The sequence below is a fragment of the Pteronotus mesoamericanus genome, unplaced genomic scaffold (genome assembly GCF_021234165.1).
Source record: "Pteronotus mesoamericanus isolate MK-2021 breed Mesoamerican mustached bat unplaced genomic scaffold, CSHL_Meso_final contig_657, whole genome shotgun sequence".
In the NCBI taxonomy this organism is placed as follows: domain Eukaryota; kingdom Metazoa; phylum Chordata; class Mammalia; order Chiroptera; family Mormoopidae; genus Pteronotus; species Pteronotus mesoamericanus.
Window position 1 is genome coordinate 2,483,716 of NW_026555229.1, and position 17,247 is coordinate 2,500,962.

The 17,247-nt window shown below is 36.4% G+C and overlaps 1 protein-coding gene across 3 annotated transcripts in view; it reads left to right on the forward strand.

The window, feature by feature from the left end:
- R3HCC1L (R3H domain and coiled-coil containing 1 like) overlaps positions 1 to 15,056 on the forward strand; it is an 85,703-nt gene extending 70,647 nt beyond the window's left edge. For all 3 annotated transcript variants that reach the window (XM_054581326.1, XM_054581327.1, XM_054581328.1), the window contains 4 exons: positions 4,764 to 4,834; positions 5,618 to 5,713; positions 6,237 to 6,377; positions 14,218 to 15,056. In XM_054581326.1, the coding sequence (XP_054437301.1) occupies positions 4,764 to 4,834; positions 5,618 to 5,713; positions 6,237 to 6,377; positions 14,218 to 14,285 (376 nt within the window). In that variant the 3' untranslated portion in view covers positions 14,286 to 15,056. The remainder of the gene's footprint in view (positions 1 to 4,763; positions 4,835 to 5,617; positions 5,714 to 6,236; positions 6,378 to 14,217) is intronic.
- Positions 15,057 to 17,247: the final 2,191 nt, after the last annotated feature.

Consider the following 17,247-nt stretch of genomic DNA (forward strand, 5'->3'; position numbering starts at 1 on the left):
GGGTTAAGAGTGCCAGCCAACCTACAAAGTCAAAAACTTACATACAACTTTTGACTCTTCGAAAACTTAACTACTACTAGGCTACTGTTGACCAGAAGCCTTTCTATACAATAAACAGTTGATTGATACATATTTTGTATGTTATATGTACAAAATATATATACTGTATTTTTACAATAAAGTAAGCTAGAGAAAAGAAAATGTTATTAAGAAAATCATAAAGGGATAGTACATTTACAGTACCATACTCTATTTATCAATACTGTCATTTTAAAAAAATTCATATATAAGTGAAACTGCAAGTTCAAAGCCATCCATGTTCAGGAGTCAGCTGTATTTGGATGTATGCTTGCCATCTTTTTTTGTGTGTTTACTTGTCCCATCTTTTTCTCCTCTTTCTTGCCTTCTTTTGGATTGATGAGGTATTTTTTTTCTCATTCTATATTTTGGGGAAAATGATATTCTGTTCTGTTTCTTTGGTGGTTACTTCAGAACGTAAAAATGCATGATTAACTTCTCAGCGGCTAACGTTAATATTTTCACACTCTTACCAAACACTGTAAGGGCTTTTAGCTTCATTTCCCAGTTCCATTCTTTATCTCTTTCCCACACCAATTTATATGCTGTTATGAATGAGCATTTTGATTCTTTTTAATTTTTTTCTTTTTCCTTTTAAACTCCATTTGATGCTATTTTATATATTCAGCAATCAGAGTTACCTACTTTCTGTGTTCTTTATTTATGTATTTTTGCATCTCAAACCATCTGAAATCTTTTTCTTTATGTACATCAGGAATGTTTTAGCATTTACTTTAATAATAGTCTGCTAGTAAGAAACTCAGTTGGTTTTTGTTGTTTTTTAATGGGTTTGTTTCAACTTCATTCTTTTTTTATTATTTTAAAATTTTTTTAAATCCTCACTTAAGGATATGTGTATTGATTTTAGAGGGGGTGGGAGGACGGGTGGAGAGAGAGAAACATCTATCAGTTGCCTCCTATACATGCCTTGATTAGGAATTGAACCCTCAACCTTTTTGTGTGTGGGACAGTGCTCCAACCAGGTGAGCAACCCAGCCAGGGCTCACCTTAATTCTTAAAAGACATTTTTCCTGGATATAGGATTCTAGGTTGACAGCTATATTTCTCTTAGAAACTTGAAGATACTGTTCTACTGTTTCCTGTTTTTTTTGTGTGGAGGATGAGAAGTCAGCCGAAAGTCTTAACAACTGTTGCTTCTGAATGTAATTTTTCTTTCTTTCTCTTTGAATGCTCTTATGGCTTTCTCTTTGTCCTTGGTATTTTTCATTTTCCATATGATGTTGGTTTGTTTTTCCTTTTATTTATTCTTTTTGAGATTATTTTGGCATCTTAAATCAGTGAATTAATGTTTTTCATTGGTTTTGGAAAGCAGTCAGGCATTCTCTCTTCAATTATTGCTTCTGTGCCAGTTTCTCTCTTTTACATTCTTTAAGATGCTAAGTATGTGTATATTAGATCTCTCACTTGATTCTCATGTTACCTCTCATATTTTTCATCTCTTTGTTTCATTCTGAGTAATTTCTTGAGCTCTAGTTTCTAGTTCACTAATTTTTCTTCAGTTGTGTTTAATTTGCTATTAAATCTGTTCATTGAATTTTTAGATTTCATTTTACGGTTTTCATTTTTCAGTGTTCTCTATATCTTTTTCAAATTTGTGTGGTCAGTTTCTAGTTTCTTATTTTCTCTAAATATTTTCAAGATTAAAAAAAGAATTGAAGTATATTAAACATAGGCCTTCTATAGTTTGTATCTGGTAAATACTTTACCTGAAGTCTTTTTAGTTCTATTTCTGCAAGTTCTCACTCAGAGTGCATTGCTTTTTTTTGAGATTTAGTTCTTTTTTTACTGTGAGCTGCCCATTTTCCTTGGAATTTTATTTATGGGAATGGAGGTCTACAATGAAAGAAGAGGATTTCTCCTGAAAGGATTTTTTTCCCCCTGCTAAGCACCAAAGGCACTAACAGTCTAAAACACTGTAAATTAAATTATTGATTTGAGATTATTCTGACCACTCAGAAGTAGTCAAGTAGAGAAGATAAAAGATGACTGTTAACATGTATCAACTAGTTTATTTTAACAACACTTACTTATTAAGTATCCATTTACTTGATAGTCTTTGATGTATCAGTGCCAAGGCCTTTTGTAAAAAGTTACTGGTCTATTGGTAGAAGAGTTCTTGTATGTCACCATCGTATATTTCAGTTTCATTTCTTTTAATGGAGTAAGAACTTTAACATACCTTCAGAGTCATCTGAGTGCATGTTGCTAATAGGGTAAAGTGTTTTCTCTTGTTTTTTTATAACTATTTTGCCCAAATACAATTGTTAGTGGTTTCTTAGGGTTTTTTAGTGACTTTACCTTTCTCTGGTCTTCCAAAGCATTTCACTAAGGTTTTATAGATATAGCAAGTCTTTTAGTTCACAAATTTCATTGGTTTAGTTTTGTGCAATTAAATTACGCAGCGAAATGTAAATTAAAACTGATATAAATGGGTTTGAAAACAATTGCACTAACTACGTATGTGCATCATTCCTAAATATATAGGAGAAGGTAAAGAGTCAGAAGTTATACCTCTGTATCTCTAGCTTATAAGGAAAAAAATAAGCTCCAGAAATAAAGAAATAATTGAGAAAGAACTTTATAAAAAGATTTTCAGGATCTGACAGAAACTTAATACCAAGAAAAGAATTACACTTTTACTACACAGTCTTGATAGTAAAAATGAATCAGGTCTATTATCTGATATTACAATTTTAAATTTAAAATTCAATTCATAACCTGTTGAATTCGTAAGATTTTACATCGGTTAGAGGATAGCCTCCAACTTTTTCTTAAAGGGCCAGATAGTAAATATTTTAAACAACTCAGCCATTTGCACAAAAGCTGCCATAGACATACACCAACAAATGAGCATGGCTGTATATAATAAAACTTTATTTATAAAAATAAGTGTCCAGTTTTCCTGCAAAGTTCTAGAACAGGCGAGAAACTAGCTAGCAGCCGTGTACCTCACTTATATTTGGTTGGTGGGGGTGCATCAGTGCTATAAAAGAAAGAAGGGGTGTCTGGATCCTGGAGGATAGTTAACAATCTCTGCCATAGATCTTACTCTAAATATACAGTGTAGGTCATTCAGTCAAATTAATTTCAGTTATGTTAAGACTCAGCATCCAGATCTTGTTCCATGTAAAATGCATAATTGATTTTAAAAGGCAGTCAATGAAATTACATCACAAATTAGAACTATCTTAAATTGTCATTAACAATGATGGCTTTTAAAACCAAAGATCAGTTTTGTTGATGTCTAGGCTTTCCTGAAGATAATTCTAGTGAATTAACTTCCTTGTGATTTGTTTCTTTTTAACCTTACCTGTAATACTTTTTTCAAAATCAAATCCCAAAAATATTCTCAAAAGAGAAGCATTTTAAAGGATTATGCATTCGAAAGTCTAAAAGACCCTCCAGAACCCATCTAGATCTTTTTGTATCCTGTTGTAAACTATCTTAGGATATAGATTTTTACTATTGAATTTTTTCAGTCTCTAACTGGTCATTTTATTCTATGGTTAAACTTTCCCTTACATTTAGGAAATTGTCTAACTAATCATCAAAGCTTCTTTATTCCTTTTCCCTCAGAGGAATTTTTTTCTTCACTGGTTGTTAAAGAGGGAAAATATTTTAGCAGTTGTCTTTTTTTTCTTTCTTTATAAAAATAGAAAAGATCATGGTGCAAAAGTCTGTAATAATGCCTGTGAGTCAAATACTGCAGGCAGCTTTGTGTTTTAATCACCATCTTCATTAATATTAATAATCTTCCTTATGAATATTGCTATTAATAATAAAAAATGAGTGTCATTCATTTACTGAATGCCCAATGAGTGCTCAACAGTGTGTTCTTTGTCTTATGGTGGATGATCTCATTTCCATTTTTACAACTCTGTGAGGAAGTATCCATTTCCTACAGGTGAGCAGACCTAGCTTCAAGAGAGGTTAAACCAGCACAGCACTCAGGATGGATGGCAGCCCCTGAATCCATTTATATCTGACCCTCAAACACACCGTGCTCGTTCCAGGGTACTATATTGAGTCCATGAGCAGTTTTAAGCTCCTAGTTGAAAAATAACTGTCATGTCATCATCCTTATAGTCCTTGTGCTCACTATATAGCTCTGCTCCAAAATAAAGGTATTTTCTAAAGACTAGGTCAGGCTCTCTGTTTACAATTGTACTTTCTTTCCATTACTTGAACTTTTTAAGTCTATTTTTTGCTTAGAATGACCTGTCTCTCTCCTCTGTCTCAGTCTCTGCCCTGGAGCCTGCATATGCATTAAATTCAGGTGACCCACCCTGCAGCCTCCTCCTTTCATATTCTTTTAACCCTCCTCTGCTTCCTCTTTCTACCTCTTTTTGTTCTGTGCATCTCTTGTAAATAGTGTGTTAAATACTTTAGCTTCTCCAGGGACTTGTGAGGATTAATTAGTTGATGTCTGTAAAATAACTGGGAACATAAAATACTCCCAGGTAGTTCTTTATGATGGTATTATTGCTTTTAAAATTCAGTGGCTTCTTTTGTCCTTCAAGCTGTTTTTTGTGTCATTATCCCCATTCCACCTGTGCACTGTTGAGTGTTGCTTTCTTGTCCTGAAATGCTTTATGAGACTCTGTTTGAAAGATGTTTCATAAGGTAAATTTTATGAAATAAAATTGTGGGTTTTTTTGTTGCAGGAAGAAGGGATTTGATATTAAATGGGTGGATGATACACATGCCCTAGGAATATTTTCCAGTCCGATTACAGGTATTACCCAATGGATTTCAGTGTTATTTTTTGTTGTCTATATTCTGCTAGTTGTCCTTAATTTCCCTTTTTTCCAACCAACTGGTATTTTGTTCAGCTAGTATTGGTAATTGGCAGATTGACAGATACAGGTTTTTGAGGCATGGTGTTTTGGTACCCATGTGCTTCCCTTCTCCCTTTTCACCTTAATCCAGTGGTGTTTTGAGAAATAGCTCCTTTCAAGGTTATTTGCTGCATAACTGTCAGTTATGATAGTACATAAACAGATTACAGGTGGAGATTTAAGAAGCCTATATCTTTTATACATATATCGTTGGCCTGGTGATAGATGTGGTACCGAGGCATTCAGAGAAATTAGAGATTTTGGATCCTGTCTCAACCCCCTAGAATAGAGGTCTGCATACTTACTCTCTAAAGGGCCAGATAGTAAATATTTTAGGGCATATGATCTCTGTCACAATTTAACTCTGCTGTTGTAGCAAGAAAGCAGCCATAGATAATATGCAAACAAATGGGCATGGCTCTGTTTCAGTAAAACATTATTTACAATATCAGGTGGTTGGCTGGATATGATCACAGAGCCATTGTTCGTTGACCCTGATATAAAATAATCACTGCCAAGTTGTTACTTACAGATTTCCTAGAGTTTATTTTCTCCTTTGCTTACTATAAAAGAAAAAAGGCGTTAACGCCTGGGGAATACTTCCAAAACTAGCATTAAATTTTCCTTTGCATCTCTTTTCTTCATATCTTCTGCTTCCTTACCTTTATTCTTCTTTGTAGCTCGTGATGCTCTTGGTAGTAAACATACCATGGTGAAGATCCGGCCCTTGTCACAGGCCTCAAGAGCAGCCAAGGCCAAAGCTAGAGCTTATGCTGGTGAGCCTATAATCTCGGGGCAAGGCGGGGAGGGAGGTGTTGGTTCTTGTTGATATTAGTGTTATTTTTTTTTCTGGCACTTGTACAGTGTCCAGAGTTGTAAAGACACACCACTTTTATTTTCAGTGTTAATGGGAATATGTTTTTAACAGAAAAAAGGATATAGAAAAGGCTGTGTAGGATATGTAGCATCTGAGCAGCCACTTGGAGAAATTGGGAGATGCTAACTTCAAGCTACACAGCAGCCATTTTCTGATAACATCCTTATCTAGTCTATCTCTTTGTCTAGCTGTTTGATAAGAGTCACTGGAAGAAATTGTGTTAATACAGGTAAAGAAGCTAGGGTTGTTTGTGCTTTGCCATGTTAATTTCCGCTGTTCATCTATCAGGTCCTATTAATTACTGCTGATGCAGTCATTGGTAGTCTATTTTGTATGTTAATTACTGAGTTAAATCACTTAGAGCTAGAGTGCTTGCTTTCTCTTCCTTATTCCTTCTTACTCCCTCCCTTCCTCCCATTCAGAGTTCCTCCAGCCAGCAAAGGAGCGTCCTGAGACTTCTGCAGCCCTAGCCAGAAGGCTAGTCGTCAGTGCCCTTGGGGTTCGAAGTAAGCAGAGCAAAACTGAACGGGAAGCCGAACTCAAGAAACTGCAAGAAGCCCGAGGTGAGTTGAAGTGATAGTGTTCTTCTCAAGTCCCTTTAGAGCTCACTATAAGGCATGTGTTTAAAAAAAAAAAAGAATGAAGCTCGTTTCATTTTTGTCATTTCCATTTCCTAGATGCCTCCCAAGTATATTGAAATTGTCTGCTTGTTCCACACACCAAGGCATCTTAATCCATTTACCTGCTGTTATTTTCTGAGATAGGTTCAGTCTTCTCAGCTCATCCATAGCATTTTCTATAGTTCTTGCTCCAAATGCTGAGAAAAATTTTCCTGTGAAAACATGATAGTCTTCTAGGTAGAAAATATTATTTGCTTTGGTTTTACTGGGCCATGATTGTCATGGTATTATCAGATGGTTTAGATCTTAGGTAGAAGACAAATTAAGGAAAAGCCAGCTGCTGACATTGATGATGATAACCTTAGCAGGTTTTTTTTTTTTTTTGGTAAAGACAGTCCTGAGTGGCTCCATTAGAGTACATCTAGATTAACCTAGCTTCTGATTATTCTTCAGTACATATGAGTTCCCAGAAAATATTTCAACTGATCCACAAACAGGATTTGTCTTTTGCTATAGTTTGGAGTTGAGGTTAAAATCTCTGTCCCCATGATAGGCTATTGACTTGTTTGTAAAGGCTTGGAACTCTGGCTTTGTTCTTAAGTACTTTTTATCAGCCTTCAGGCTTTTAGACAGTCTCACTGCCTTAGCCTGCAATCTGTGGAATTTGTGAAGGTAATTTATTCTGAAAATTCCACTTACTGAAAAGTATCTTCATTTTTCCATTAAATGAATTGAAGTTTCAAACTCCTTGTTTATTGCCAGTCTAACAAGGCCATTAATACTTTCTGTCCACTCTGCTTTGGTGATAGCAGGCAGCTTGCAGACTCTCAGCTGCATTGGCCAGATAACCAGTGACAGAGTGTGTCATGGCAGGTGCTAGAGTTTCAGAGTAGAACCCAACTAATTTTTGAAACCTTAATGATTATAACAAGGCAGTTTTGATTTTTCCAATGCATGGTTCACTCAGAGGCATCTATAGACAGACTACAGAAGTAGGAGGATTCCAGACTAATCGTCTGCTTTTTACAGATGGCAATAACAGAATTAGATTAAAGGAGAATGTATCATGTCCTAACCCTTTATTAATTGGTTGTCTTTGAAGAAAATGCTTTGTCTATTGATAACCACAATTATCTCAGAGCTTCAATAGAGGGTAATAACAGTGGTCTCTCTAGAAGCATATATGACTTTTTTTTCAGTGTATCATGCCTCCCTGCATATCTCTACAGATTCTGCAGCAACATTTTTGCATGAGTATCATCTGAGTATTCCCCTCTATTTCCCTGTAGGCACATCAGCATGCAGCTTCACTTGAAGTATTTGTTTTAAGTACACAGCTATACAAAGGACATTTCAGTGATGCAATTAAAAACGAGACTGTTGGCTAAATGGGTACTGTGTTACTTTTTAAATGAAGGTCTTTAGTTTTGACTAGAGACCCACTGTGATAAGTTCCTGCTATTTATTGGTGCTGCAGTACAGATCATAGAGAACTCTTTCTTTATTATGCTTCAGAGCTTTCCCATTCTTCATATCTGAGAAAATGCATATGGAAAATTCCTAATTTATCTTTTTCTGGCTTCTTTATTGTATAGAGCAGATACTCTGGTACCTGCCTTTGTGGACCCCAAGGCTTCTCAACTTGGCCGATTTTTTTTTCTGAAAATTAAAAGTACTGTTTAGGTGTTGAGCAGAACAGATATTTTTGTTCTAGACTTCCTTTCACTAGAAGGGGAGGAACGAGTATAGCATAGTGGTTAACACTGTAGACTGCGGTATCAGACTTCCTGGGTCCACATCTTAGCTCTGCTATTTACTGGCTCTGTGACCTTGGGCAAATTAGATACTTTCTGGAGGCCTCTGTATCCTCATCCCTAAAATGGAAATCAAGTGAGATAATACATGGAAGATACTTAGTCATCCTCAAAAACCATAAGAATGCTCTTCCTTCTGTTTCTATAGGGCTGTAACTAATAAGTGACAAATGGTAGCTGCTGCTGTTTTTATTAGTAATAGTCAAAATATTATCTGTTGAATCCAGTGCATATTTTGTATCATTATTCTTTTTATTTTAAATTTCATATAATAGTCTATCTACATTTGACATTCACTGAGCACCTGCCCTGTGTAAAGCATTATGACCTCTATTTAGAAGAATTAGAGATTTTTATTCCTCTCCTTAACACCTACAAGCTAGCAGAGATACCTTAGTAAAGAAGAATACGAACTTGGTATTTTAAGCAATTGTTTCTCCTCTCACTTCAGTTCTGAAGATTTAAGATTAAAAGCCATGGCAAGGTTTTTGTTGATTAAAAGGATTGGAAGGAAACTCCAGGTAATGTAACATGTTATATAACTCTGTGATGGATGGTATTATCTCCAGTTTAGAGGTGGCCCAGAGAAGTAACTGGCTATAGGTCGCCCAGCATTTGAACCTAAGGCTCTCTAATTAAAACCCATGCTCCTTCTATTATACTGTAATCTCTCTTGAAGGACTTTGGGGGAATTAAAATTTTTTTTCCTAGAAAAAAATACTTAGAAAATTTTAAGGCCTTTGGAAAATAAAATAGGACAGCCTTCCTTGTTACCTGTTTCAATGGTTGGCAGGTTTCACTGTCAGAAAATTCTTCCTTAGGTCTAACTTAAATCTTTATGATGTTGGATTGGCCAAAAAGTCCATTTAGTTTTTATGTAAAAGACACATTTTTCATTTTCACCAATAACTTTATTGATTTGGGTATTTTGAGTATGTTGGCTGTCTCCCACATGGTAGTACATTGATTGTTCTCAATTAATGTCTTGATTTGATTGCTATCAAAATTTCAGCTGGTCTTCCTGACCATGGAGCATCATCCAGCGAGAAATCTCTAGCATGAAACTTCACATACTACTTTTGACATGTTCTGCCAGTCATAGCACCTTCTCTACACACTGCACAAATCTTTCTTTTGTGTTTCAGTTGTGTTTTTACCTTTATTGAAATAATAAAGCATAATATGCCAAAAATGTGTATTTTCTTCCATCCTCAATATTAAAATGGCTAGACAAAAAGTCACCAGTTTTGATAAGTTTTTTTTTCAAATGCATGCTGGTATGACAGCTGTCACAACACAATCTAACAAAATTGTTTCAAATGAAGTTAAAGACAACTAAACGCTACTAGAGCCATCTTACTGAAAAAACCTGCAAACCAACTTTTTAGCCAACCCAATAGTTTAATCCAGATTTCTCTCAAGGACAGATCATTTAGGAATGTGGTGTAATAGAGGTTTTGACATTAACCAGCTGTGTGCCATAAGCAAGTCTGTGTGCCTCAGTTTCCAACAAAGTGGCTTACCTAACCCTAAAGAATTTTTTAATACAACATAAGTTAACATGTGTAAAAATGTTTAGAAAAGTACTTTACAAATTCAGGATGCTGTTATTTATGTGATTCTTGGGAAATCAGTGTTCATTATAATAATATGAGCCAGTAATGACAAATATATATTGTACTATGTACTGCTGCTACCCACCCATTAGCCATGACAGATAGTGCAGTTAGTCATGACATTCTTTCTTGGTGAGTTTTGACTTGACCGTTGTTAATTGATCAGAACTAGCAAAGGAACTGAGATCTATGTGCCATCTTCTATAGGTACCTCTATTAATAATACCGTAGAATAAAAAATAATACTAGAGAATAATCTAACCTTTCGTCTTCCAAGAGCTCTGATGTCTGGCACAGTGCCTGGTTTATAAAAAGATGCATATTTATTGACTGAATACATGAATGACATTGGTTACTTTAATTTCTTCATAAATCTTATTTCATTCATGATTCTACTCTGAACCCTGTCAAGTCCTCCAGGTGTTTCTTTATAAAATCCAGAGTTGAACACTTCATCTGGAACTCTTCTAATTAATGTATTTGGGATTTGTAATTTGAAGGTTTAAGTACTTTCCTGCTAAGTTCCTCCACTCTACTTTGGTCTTTTTACCTCTTTTAATGAGAAGTCTATATTGTAGTCCTTAAAAAGGAGGTTCAGAAAAAAACTACTCAGAAAAAACATTGGAAAAAAGAATGCGTTCAATTCATTTTAAGCAAATCGTATATATGTAGAGGATAAGAACTTTTATGTCATAAGCCTTTGAACATGGGGGAAGTATTTTTTAGTCCCGCAGAGTGCCTAACAGATCAGAGCTACACTGAGGTGGGAAATGAAAGCACAGATCATCCTTGAGTGCTTTGGGTTTGGGGTTGGGTTTTTTCCCCCAATTTTTAATTTTATTTTTCAGTTATAGTTGACATACAATATATTAGTTTCAGGTGTACAACATAGGATTAGACATTTATATAACTTACGAAGTGATCACCCCAATAAGTCTAGTACCCATCAGACACCATACATAGTTATTATATTAGTATTGACTATATTCCCTATCCTATACTATTCATCCCTGTGACTGGCAATTTGTACATGTTAATCCCTTCTTTTTTACCCATTACGTCAACCCCCTTCCTACTTGGCACCCATCGAAATGTTTTTACTGCATCCCGTGTGCTTTGTATTTGGCTTAATCATGTGCTTTAACTCAGTGATTCACACTGAGTGATAAAACCACCTTTTAAAGACTAAAGTCAGGAATATGTGTAAAATTTGCAGACATACCACTTACCAAAACACTTGATTCCCACCTGAAATTAGGAACAGATATTATTACTTCTTAGAATAAGCCACCTTCTCATCTTCAAAGCATGCCATTTTATTTCACAACTTAACTCCATTATACTCTTGGGGTTAGGTGATTAACTGGCCAGTCATAGAAGGCCACCTTTAAGTTACAAACCTGAAAGAGTAAGTAGACAAAAATTTAATTCCCTACTTTGATGAATTAAATCACTAAGAATTTCAAAGTAAAATCATCTTTATAGGGTACTTAGTCAATTGTAATATTAAAAAAAGTAATCACGATTGCTACCTACTGAAATCCTTTTCAGGCATTCCATTATTCTGCCTTTAAGGGCAGTGCTGCATTGCTGACTCATAATCTGGGTCTTACGGTATTTTCTTGGTGTCTTCTCTCCCATGATGTGAAGTTCCCTTCATTTCTAACCATATTACCTTTCATTTTAATGTGGTCTTTTTCTCTGAGATGCATTATTTACCCATATTTTTGTTATCACCTGCTGTTTAATAAACTTACATCCCTGGTCTAGATCAGAGGTGAAAATGTTAATCCTAGGACTAACAGACAATTTCAACAACTATTGCTAAATAAATAGCACCTAGTCCTTTGTGATGATACTTATTAATACATGGATAATCAATCCACTCTCCAGAGTTGTATGTCCTCTAGCATTTAGGTAATCCAGATCATTTTCCCAGAATATTAATGATGATATAAATACTTTGTAAGCCATAAAGTTTAAAACCTTGCTAAAATTAAGAGGTTACTTACTCTCCTTGATCTACCACATCTGTCAAACCATAAAAGAAGACAATTAGATTAATTTGACCAGACTTGTACTTCAAGTCTTCATGTTGATTATTACTTTGTAGGTAGATGCAGATAGATTTTGTGATGATTTTCTCCATTATTTTCTTAGATGTAGAAGTAAATTTTGAACATTGTAATTTACATTCTTTTTCTTTATTTTTTTCAAACATGACACCAAACTGGCTCTCTTTTAATCTTCAATCCTTTTTATTCTCTGAATGAGAAGTGGTGATTTCAATCAACTCATTTTATATAATCATTTTTGCCTATTTATTATACTAGGAAAAATGAAGGCTTTCAGGGCTGGTTATGTGAGTGCTCTAGATTAATCATTTCATGATAATAAGTCTTCAGTTCTTCCTTAGTTCCCTGTCCTTATGGCTTCTGTTGAGCCTTCACTCTATTTCATTAACTTTCTTTAATGGTTGGAGGTAAAGTTAAAGATTGCTTTTTTTTTCATACAGCCTATTAGCTCTTATTTGCTTTGCTTTCCATTTAATACAGGGACAGCATGTTTCTTTATCTTTCTGTCAATATGGTTTTTTTTCCCACCCCCCACCCCCTTTCTTTGTAGATCTTTTCAGATATCAGAATAGTGGAAAGTATGCTAGTTTAAGAATTATGGACCTGGGTTCCAACTTCAGTTTTTCACTGATTATGTAATTTTAGGCAAGTCACTCAACACCTCCCGCCCAAGCTTCCAATTACTCTTTAAAATGAAGAAAATACTTTCTTCTCGTCCTACCCTGTATTTTTTTATTCTGTTCATGTTCTATATTTCTAAATTTATACCTCTCATTTTCACTATTTCTTTGTGCTTCCCAATTTGTCTCCCTAATTGTACTGGTTCTTTCATATGGTTTACAACCAGAATTTCTTCTGATAGTTACATTTGGTATTAGAGATCTACAGTCTTTTAGTAGAAAGCATTAGGGTAGGGAGTGTTTCAGAATTTTGAAATTTTCTAATTTTAGAAAGATTATATGGTTATCTTGTTACGTGTTTCATAACACCAAAATCAAACACATTAACACTGATAACAAGTTACCCTAAATAGCATATGTGAAGACTATGAACATTCAGGTTAGATACACCTCCAAATGAGTTTTGGCCCAAACCTTTAAAAAAAAGTTTACAGAACTGCTTTGATTTTAGAATTGTGGATTATGGGCCACTCTTTCCATATTGCCTTTCAGATTTAAGTTTCTGAGTGTATTGAAAACTTTGAGTGCTAATAATCGACTTTTCTTGTTTCTTCCCTTTTTCTTGGAATGCAGAACCAGTGTTTGATTGCTTTCATCTAAGGTTTGTCTTTAGAAACCTTCCTAACTTTACTGTTTGTGAGAATCAGAACTTCAGTGTGTTCTAAGAGATGCACTGTTTCCTGGAGAATCCCAACCCAATTTGACTCTTAAGGCCGAATGACAAGACATTGAAGTTACTTGCCTTCAGTTTGGAATTTGCTGATCCCTGTTTTTGCCATTTTGCTGCTGTATTCTGATCGTGCCACAAGATGGTGCCCAAATAGCAGCAAATTTCTGTCTCACACGTGTACAAAGGCCAGTCAGCTTCCTAACAAAGTTCTTGGCCCTTAAAGTACAGTCAAATGTAGTACAGGAATTTTGTAAGAGATTCTGTTGATTTGAAAAAGATACGTCAAAGTAGTGTTAACTCTAAATTCACCTTGATTTCTGTTATCCACCTGATTTATGACTTGCCAATTTTTACAGACATTATCTGAAATAATACCTGTTGGAAGGAAACATTTAGGCTTCTCATCAACATTTTATGGTATCAGGATAAATGACAAACCATGAAATTAGAACTGGTATTGTGGTACCTAATGAAGTGCTTGGGCCACCAAACCCTGTATCGTATGTATTTTCTCATGTTTTGGTGACAGTGTTAAATGGAAACCAAGCTTTTATGTTAAAAATTGAAAATGGATTGCCCAGATTTGTGCATTTTTTATTTTTAGAAATAGCCATTTGTTTCCCTCCATTATATGTGGTCATTTTTCCACTTTGGAATTGGTATATTCCAGAAGATTTCTGGCTCCTGAAAGTGTTCTGAAAATACTGAAATTCAATTTGCCTCTGAAATATTTTTTCCATAAGATTGTAGTTTCATTTCCACTTAACAAAGCACTTGGAAAGTTAAAGATACAACTCTTGGAATCCAGTTAGAAAAGACCAGGAAATCAGCTGCCTCTTGATTAAAGTTTGCCTTGTAATTTGGATTAAGGAAAAGTCACTGGTTATATGAAGTACACTACCACTTTTAACATTGCCCTAATTTACAGAGAGAAAACGGTTGGAAGCCAAGCAACGAGAAGACATCTGGGAAGGCAGAGACCAATCTGCAGTTTGAACATCAATCAATGAAAGGGATAATTTCATGAATTCAGAAAATATTTCCACAGTCTTCGGATAAGAGGATCCTTCCAGAATTCTGTGTACATGCCGATGTGCTTGTTAATGAAAGAGAGAGATAAAGTGATCAAGACAAGGACTGGCTGGTGTAGAAAGAAGACAAACTCCCACCTGTCTTCATTCCTAAATGCAGTTCTTGGTCATCACCTTAACTATGTTGGGCATAAAGGGGAGCCGTCAGCTGGGAAGAAAACTTGGGAAATGTGACTTCCAGGAATTCTCTGGCCAGGGCAAGTCATGTTAGCGTGGGTCACACTTCCAAGATGTTTTAAGCAAATATGAAACAGAGGATTCAAACTGGTGATGACGGGAGATTTAGGCCCTGCAAAACCAGGGTGTTCTTTAGTACCTCACAAAGCTGAGAACAGCAGTATTGAGGGGGAGGGGAGGGAGCAGCTAGACCAAAGAGACAGAACAGTATCTGGTATACTTGGGATTCACAGAATCTACACTGCCAGTTCCAGAGCTCCAAAATCGGTGACCTACAACAGATGTGGGTATTTGGACTACAGAGTTTGTACTCAGTTAGCTGAGTGCCTGGGGCTGCAGAGCAGCCAGAGACATGCTAACTTCATTCCTCCTAAGAAACCAGTCTTGGGAGCTCTTTGCCGGTTCCAGTTTAAGCAGTACTATCATGTTTTAAGAGGGAGACATTAAAGTCCATTTTATGACCTAGATCACTCTGGTGTTTGTCAGTTTTGTCATTCCCACAAAGAAATTGGAGAGCAACTCTCATCCTCATCCTTCTAATACTGTGCGTGGGTTCAGTGGATCTGTTGATTTTATTGAACCCCACTGAGCAGAGAGCTCATCATCTCTCTGCCCCAGAGCACACCACAAAGGGGCCTCTCCTGGGACTGGTATGTGGCAGCTCCTTTTCCCTTCTTTCCCTCCTTGTGCACCACCATTCCAGCCTCTTACCTTTCCCCATTTCTGTCAAATCTGACATCCTGCAGAAATAATCTGGCACATAGCATGTTCTTGGTATGATTTTCTTAGCCTGTGCCAGGGGTACTTGGCAAGCAGCACCAGACCATCCATTAAAATGGAAAGCAGCCTGACTAAAACAAACACCTCAGGTCAGTGAGAGATTTCCTCCTAAAGGACATGGACAAGGCAGAGCCATCACCACAGGCTTTATCTATTTCATCCCTGCATTCCCAGTGTTTTTGGGAAGTAATTCTGCACTGAAGAAATGATAGTGCTAGACCTTAAGATGCTGAGGTAGCAAGAAACATTGTTTCATTGTGCTTTCAAGTAAGGCAGTAGCCTCATTTTTGTATGATTTAGTGCCTGTGACAATGATGGATTATTAGCATTACCTAGAACATGGTGGAGTGGGGCTTTTTTCAAACATTTCTCAAATGACATTGGCCTTGGGTCTTAGTCCTGACACAACTATCCCTGCTGCTGTTCTGGTCTTGGAGCCCTCTTGGAGTTCCTCAGCATTGTTTTTCTCAGACTTGGTCAGTCCTGAGAGTGTCCCTTGTTCATGTTCAATGCCTCCAATTCAAGTTTGGCGGATTAAATAAGTCCTTCTTTTGACCCTCTGTCCAAGTACTTAGACTAGTGCCCCTGTCTTTGGCTTGCAGCTGCAGAGTTTGTGCTCTCTGTCTTCACAGAACAGACTTCTCTAAGATAGGCAGGTCTGTTGGAACAATGTGGCTGCATTTGAAAGGAAATACAAGGAATTGTAGCCAGGCTTCATACTGAATGGTATACCTTTGAAGTATAGCTTTGCTCTGTGTTGGTCCTTCAAGGCTGAGTGGCCTTGGTTAGTAAAAAAAAAGATGATTGCCCCTATTACTTGCCTTTGAAGGGGCTTTCCCTTTCTGACATTTCAGCTTTTAAGGGCATTATTAATAGTAACATATTGCCCAATGTTTATTGCCCAGTGTTCTTGTAGTCCTCATAATTTCTAGAAGTTACTTTTGTTTTCATTCTAATGCTTTGTACTAGGTAGCTGGTAGCGCGCGTGTGTGCGTGCGTGCATGCATGTGTGTGTGTGTGTGTGTGTGTGTGTCTTTCCAGCTAACAATCAACAACTTCTAATTTTCAGATTTATCCTTAAAATCAGACCCAGAGAAAGAGTTGTTTTTTGCTTTGTTTTGTTTTTCTTCTTTAGCCAGTATTGAAAGCCATGCAGTGCTGCTAACTCCTACCTTTAGTAGAGAATGTACTTTTTAGTTATCTTTTTCTAGTAGTTGGGATTGATGTATACTGGCTGGAGGTAAGAGGGCCTGCCATGGCCCAGGATGGACTACACTGAGCTTTTCCAGATGGAAATCAAATATTTGATCACATCTAAACCATGCCTTCACAAGTGGAGCTAACTGGAGAGTACCCTGTAGCTACCACTGACTCCTTTGTTAGATATTTGAGAAGATGAGAAGACATGATGCACTCTGCTATGCATATATATTGCTTCATATATGTTGAATGTTGGAATCCAGGATTACCTGGAATTTATAGTAGAACGTCTTTGTAGAATAGAAATAAATTAGGCTTCTGAAGAGTAAGCTGAAGTTCCTAGCACTTTAGTTTTACTGAGACTGAAGTATGCAGAGGTAAAAATCTTGACATTTTTGGTTCTGTCTGGAATTTGGTGGTTGGTATTCTGTTAACATTCCTCATCTAGTTACAAGTCATGCCAGCCACCAGTCTTCCTATGCCCTTCCCTTTCAACTCAGAGGTGTAACAGCACAACCCTTGTATAGCTTTTTCTAAGAATTAGAACTGGCTGCTCCTATCAGACATGTGATGTGGGCAGCAAGACTGAGACCAGAGTTGGTAGCCGACTGCCTGGCCTGCTTTTCTGGCCCTCTTGGAAACTGGATCCAGCAAGAAGCTGTGGGTAACCTCCCTGCCTGAATCTAGTCATCAGTCAACACATGCTTCCC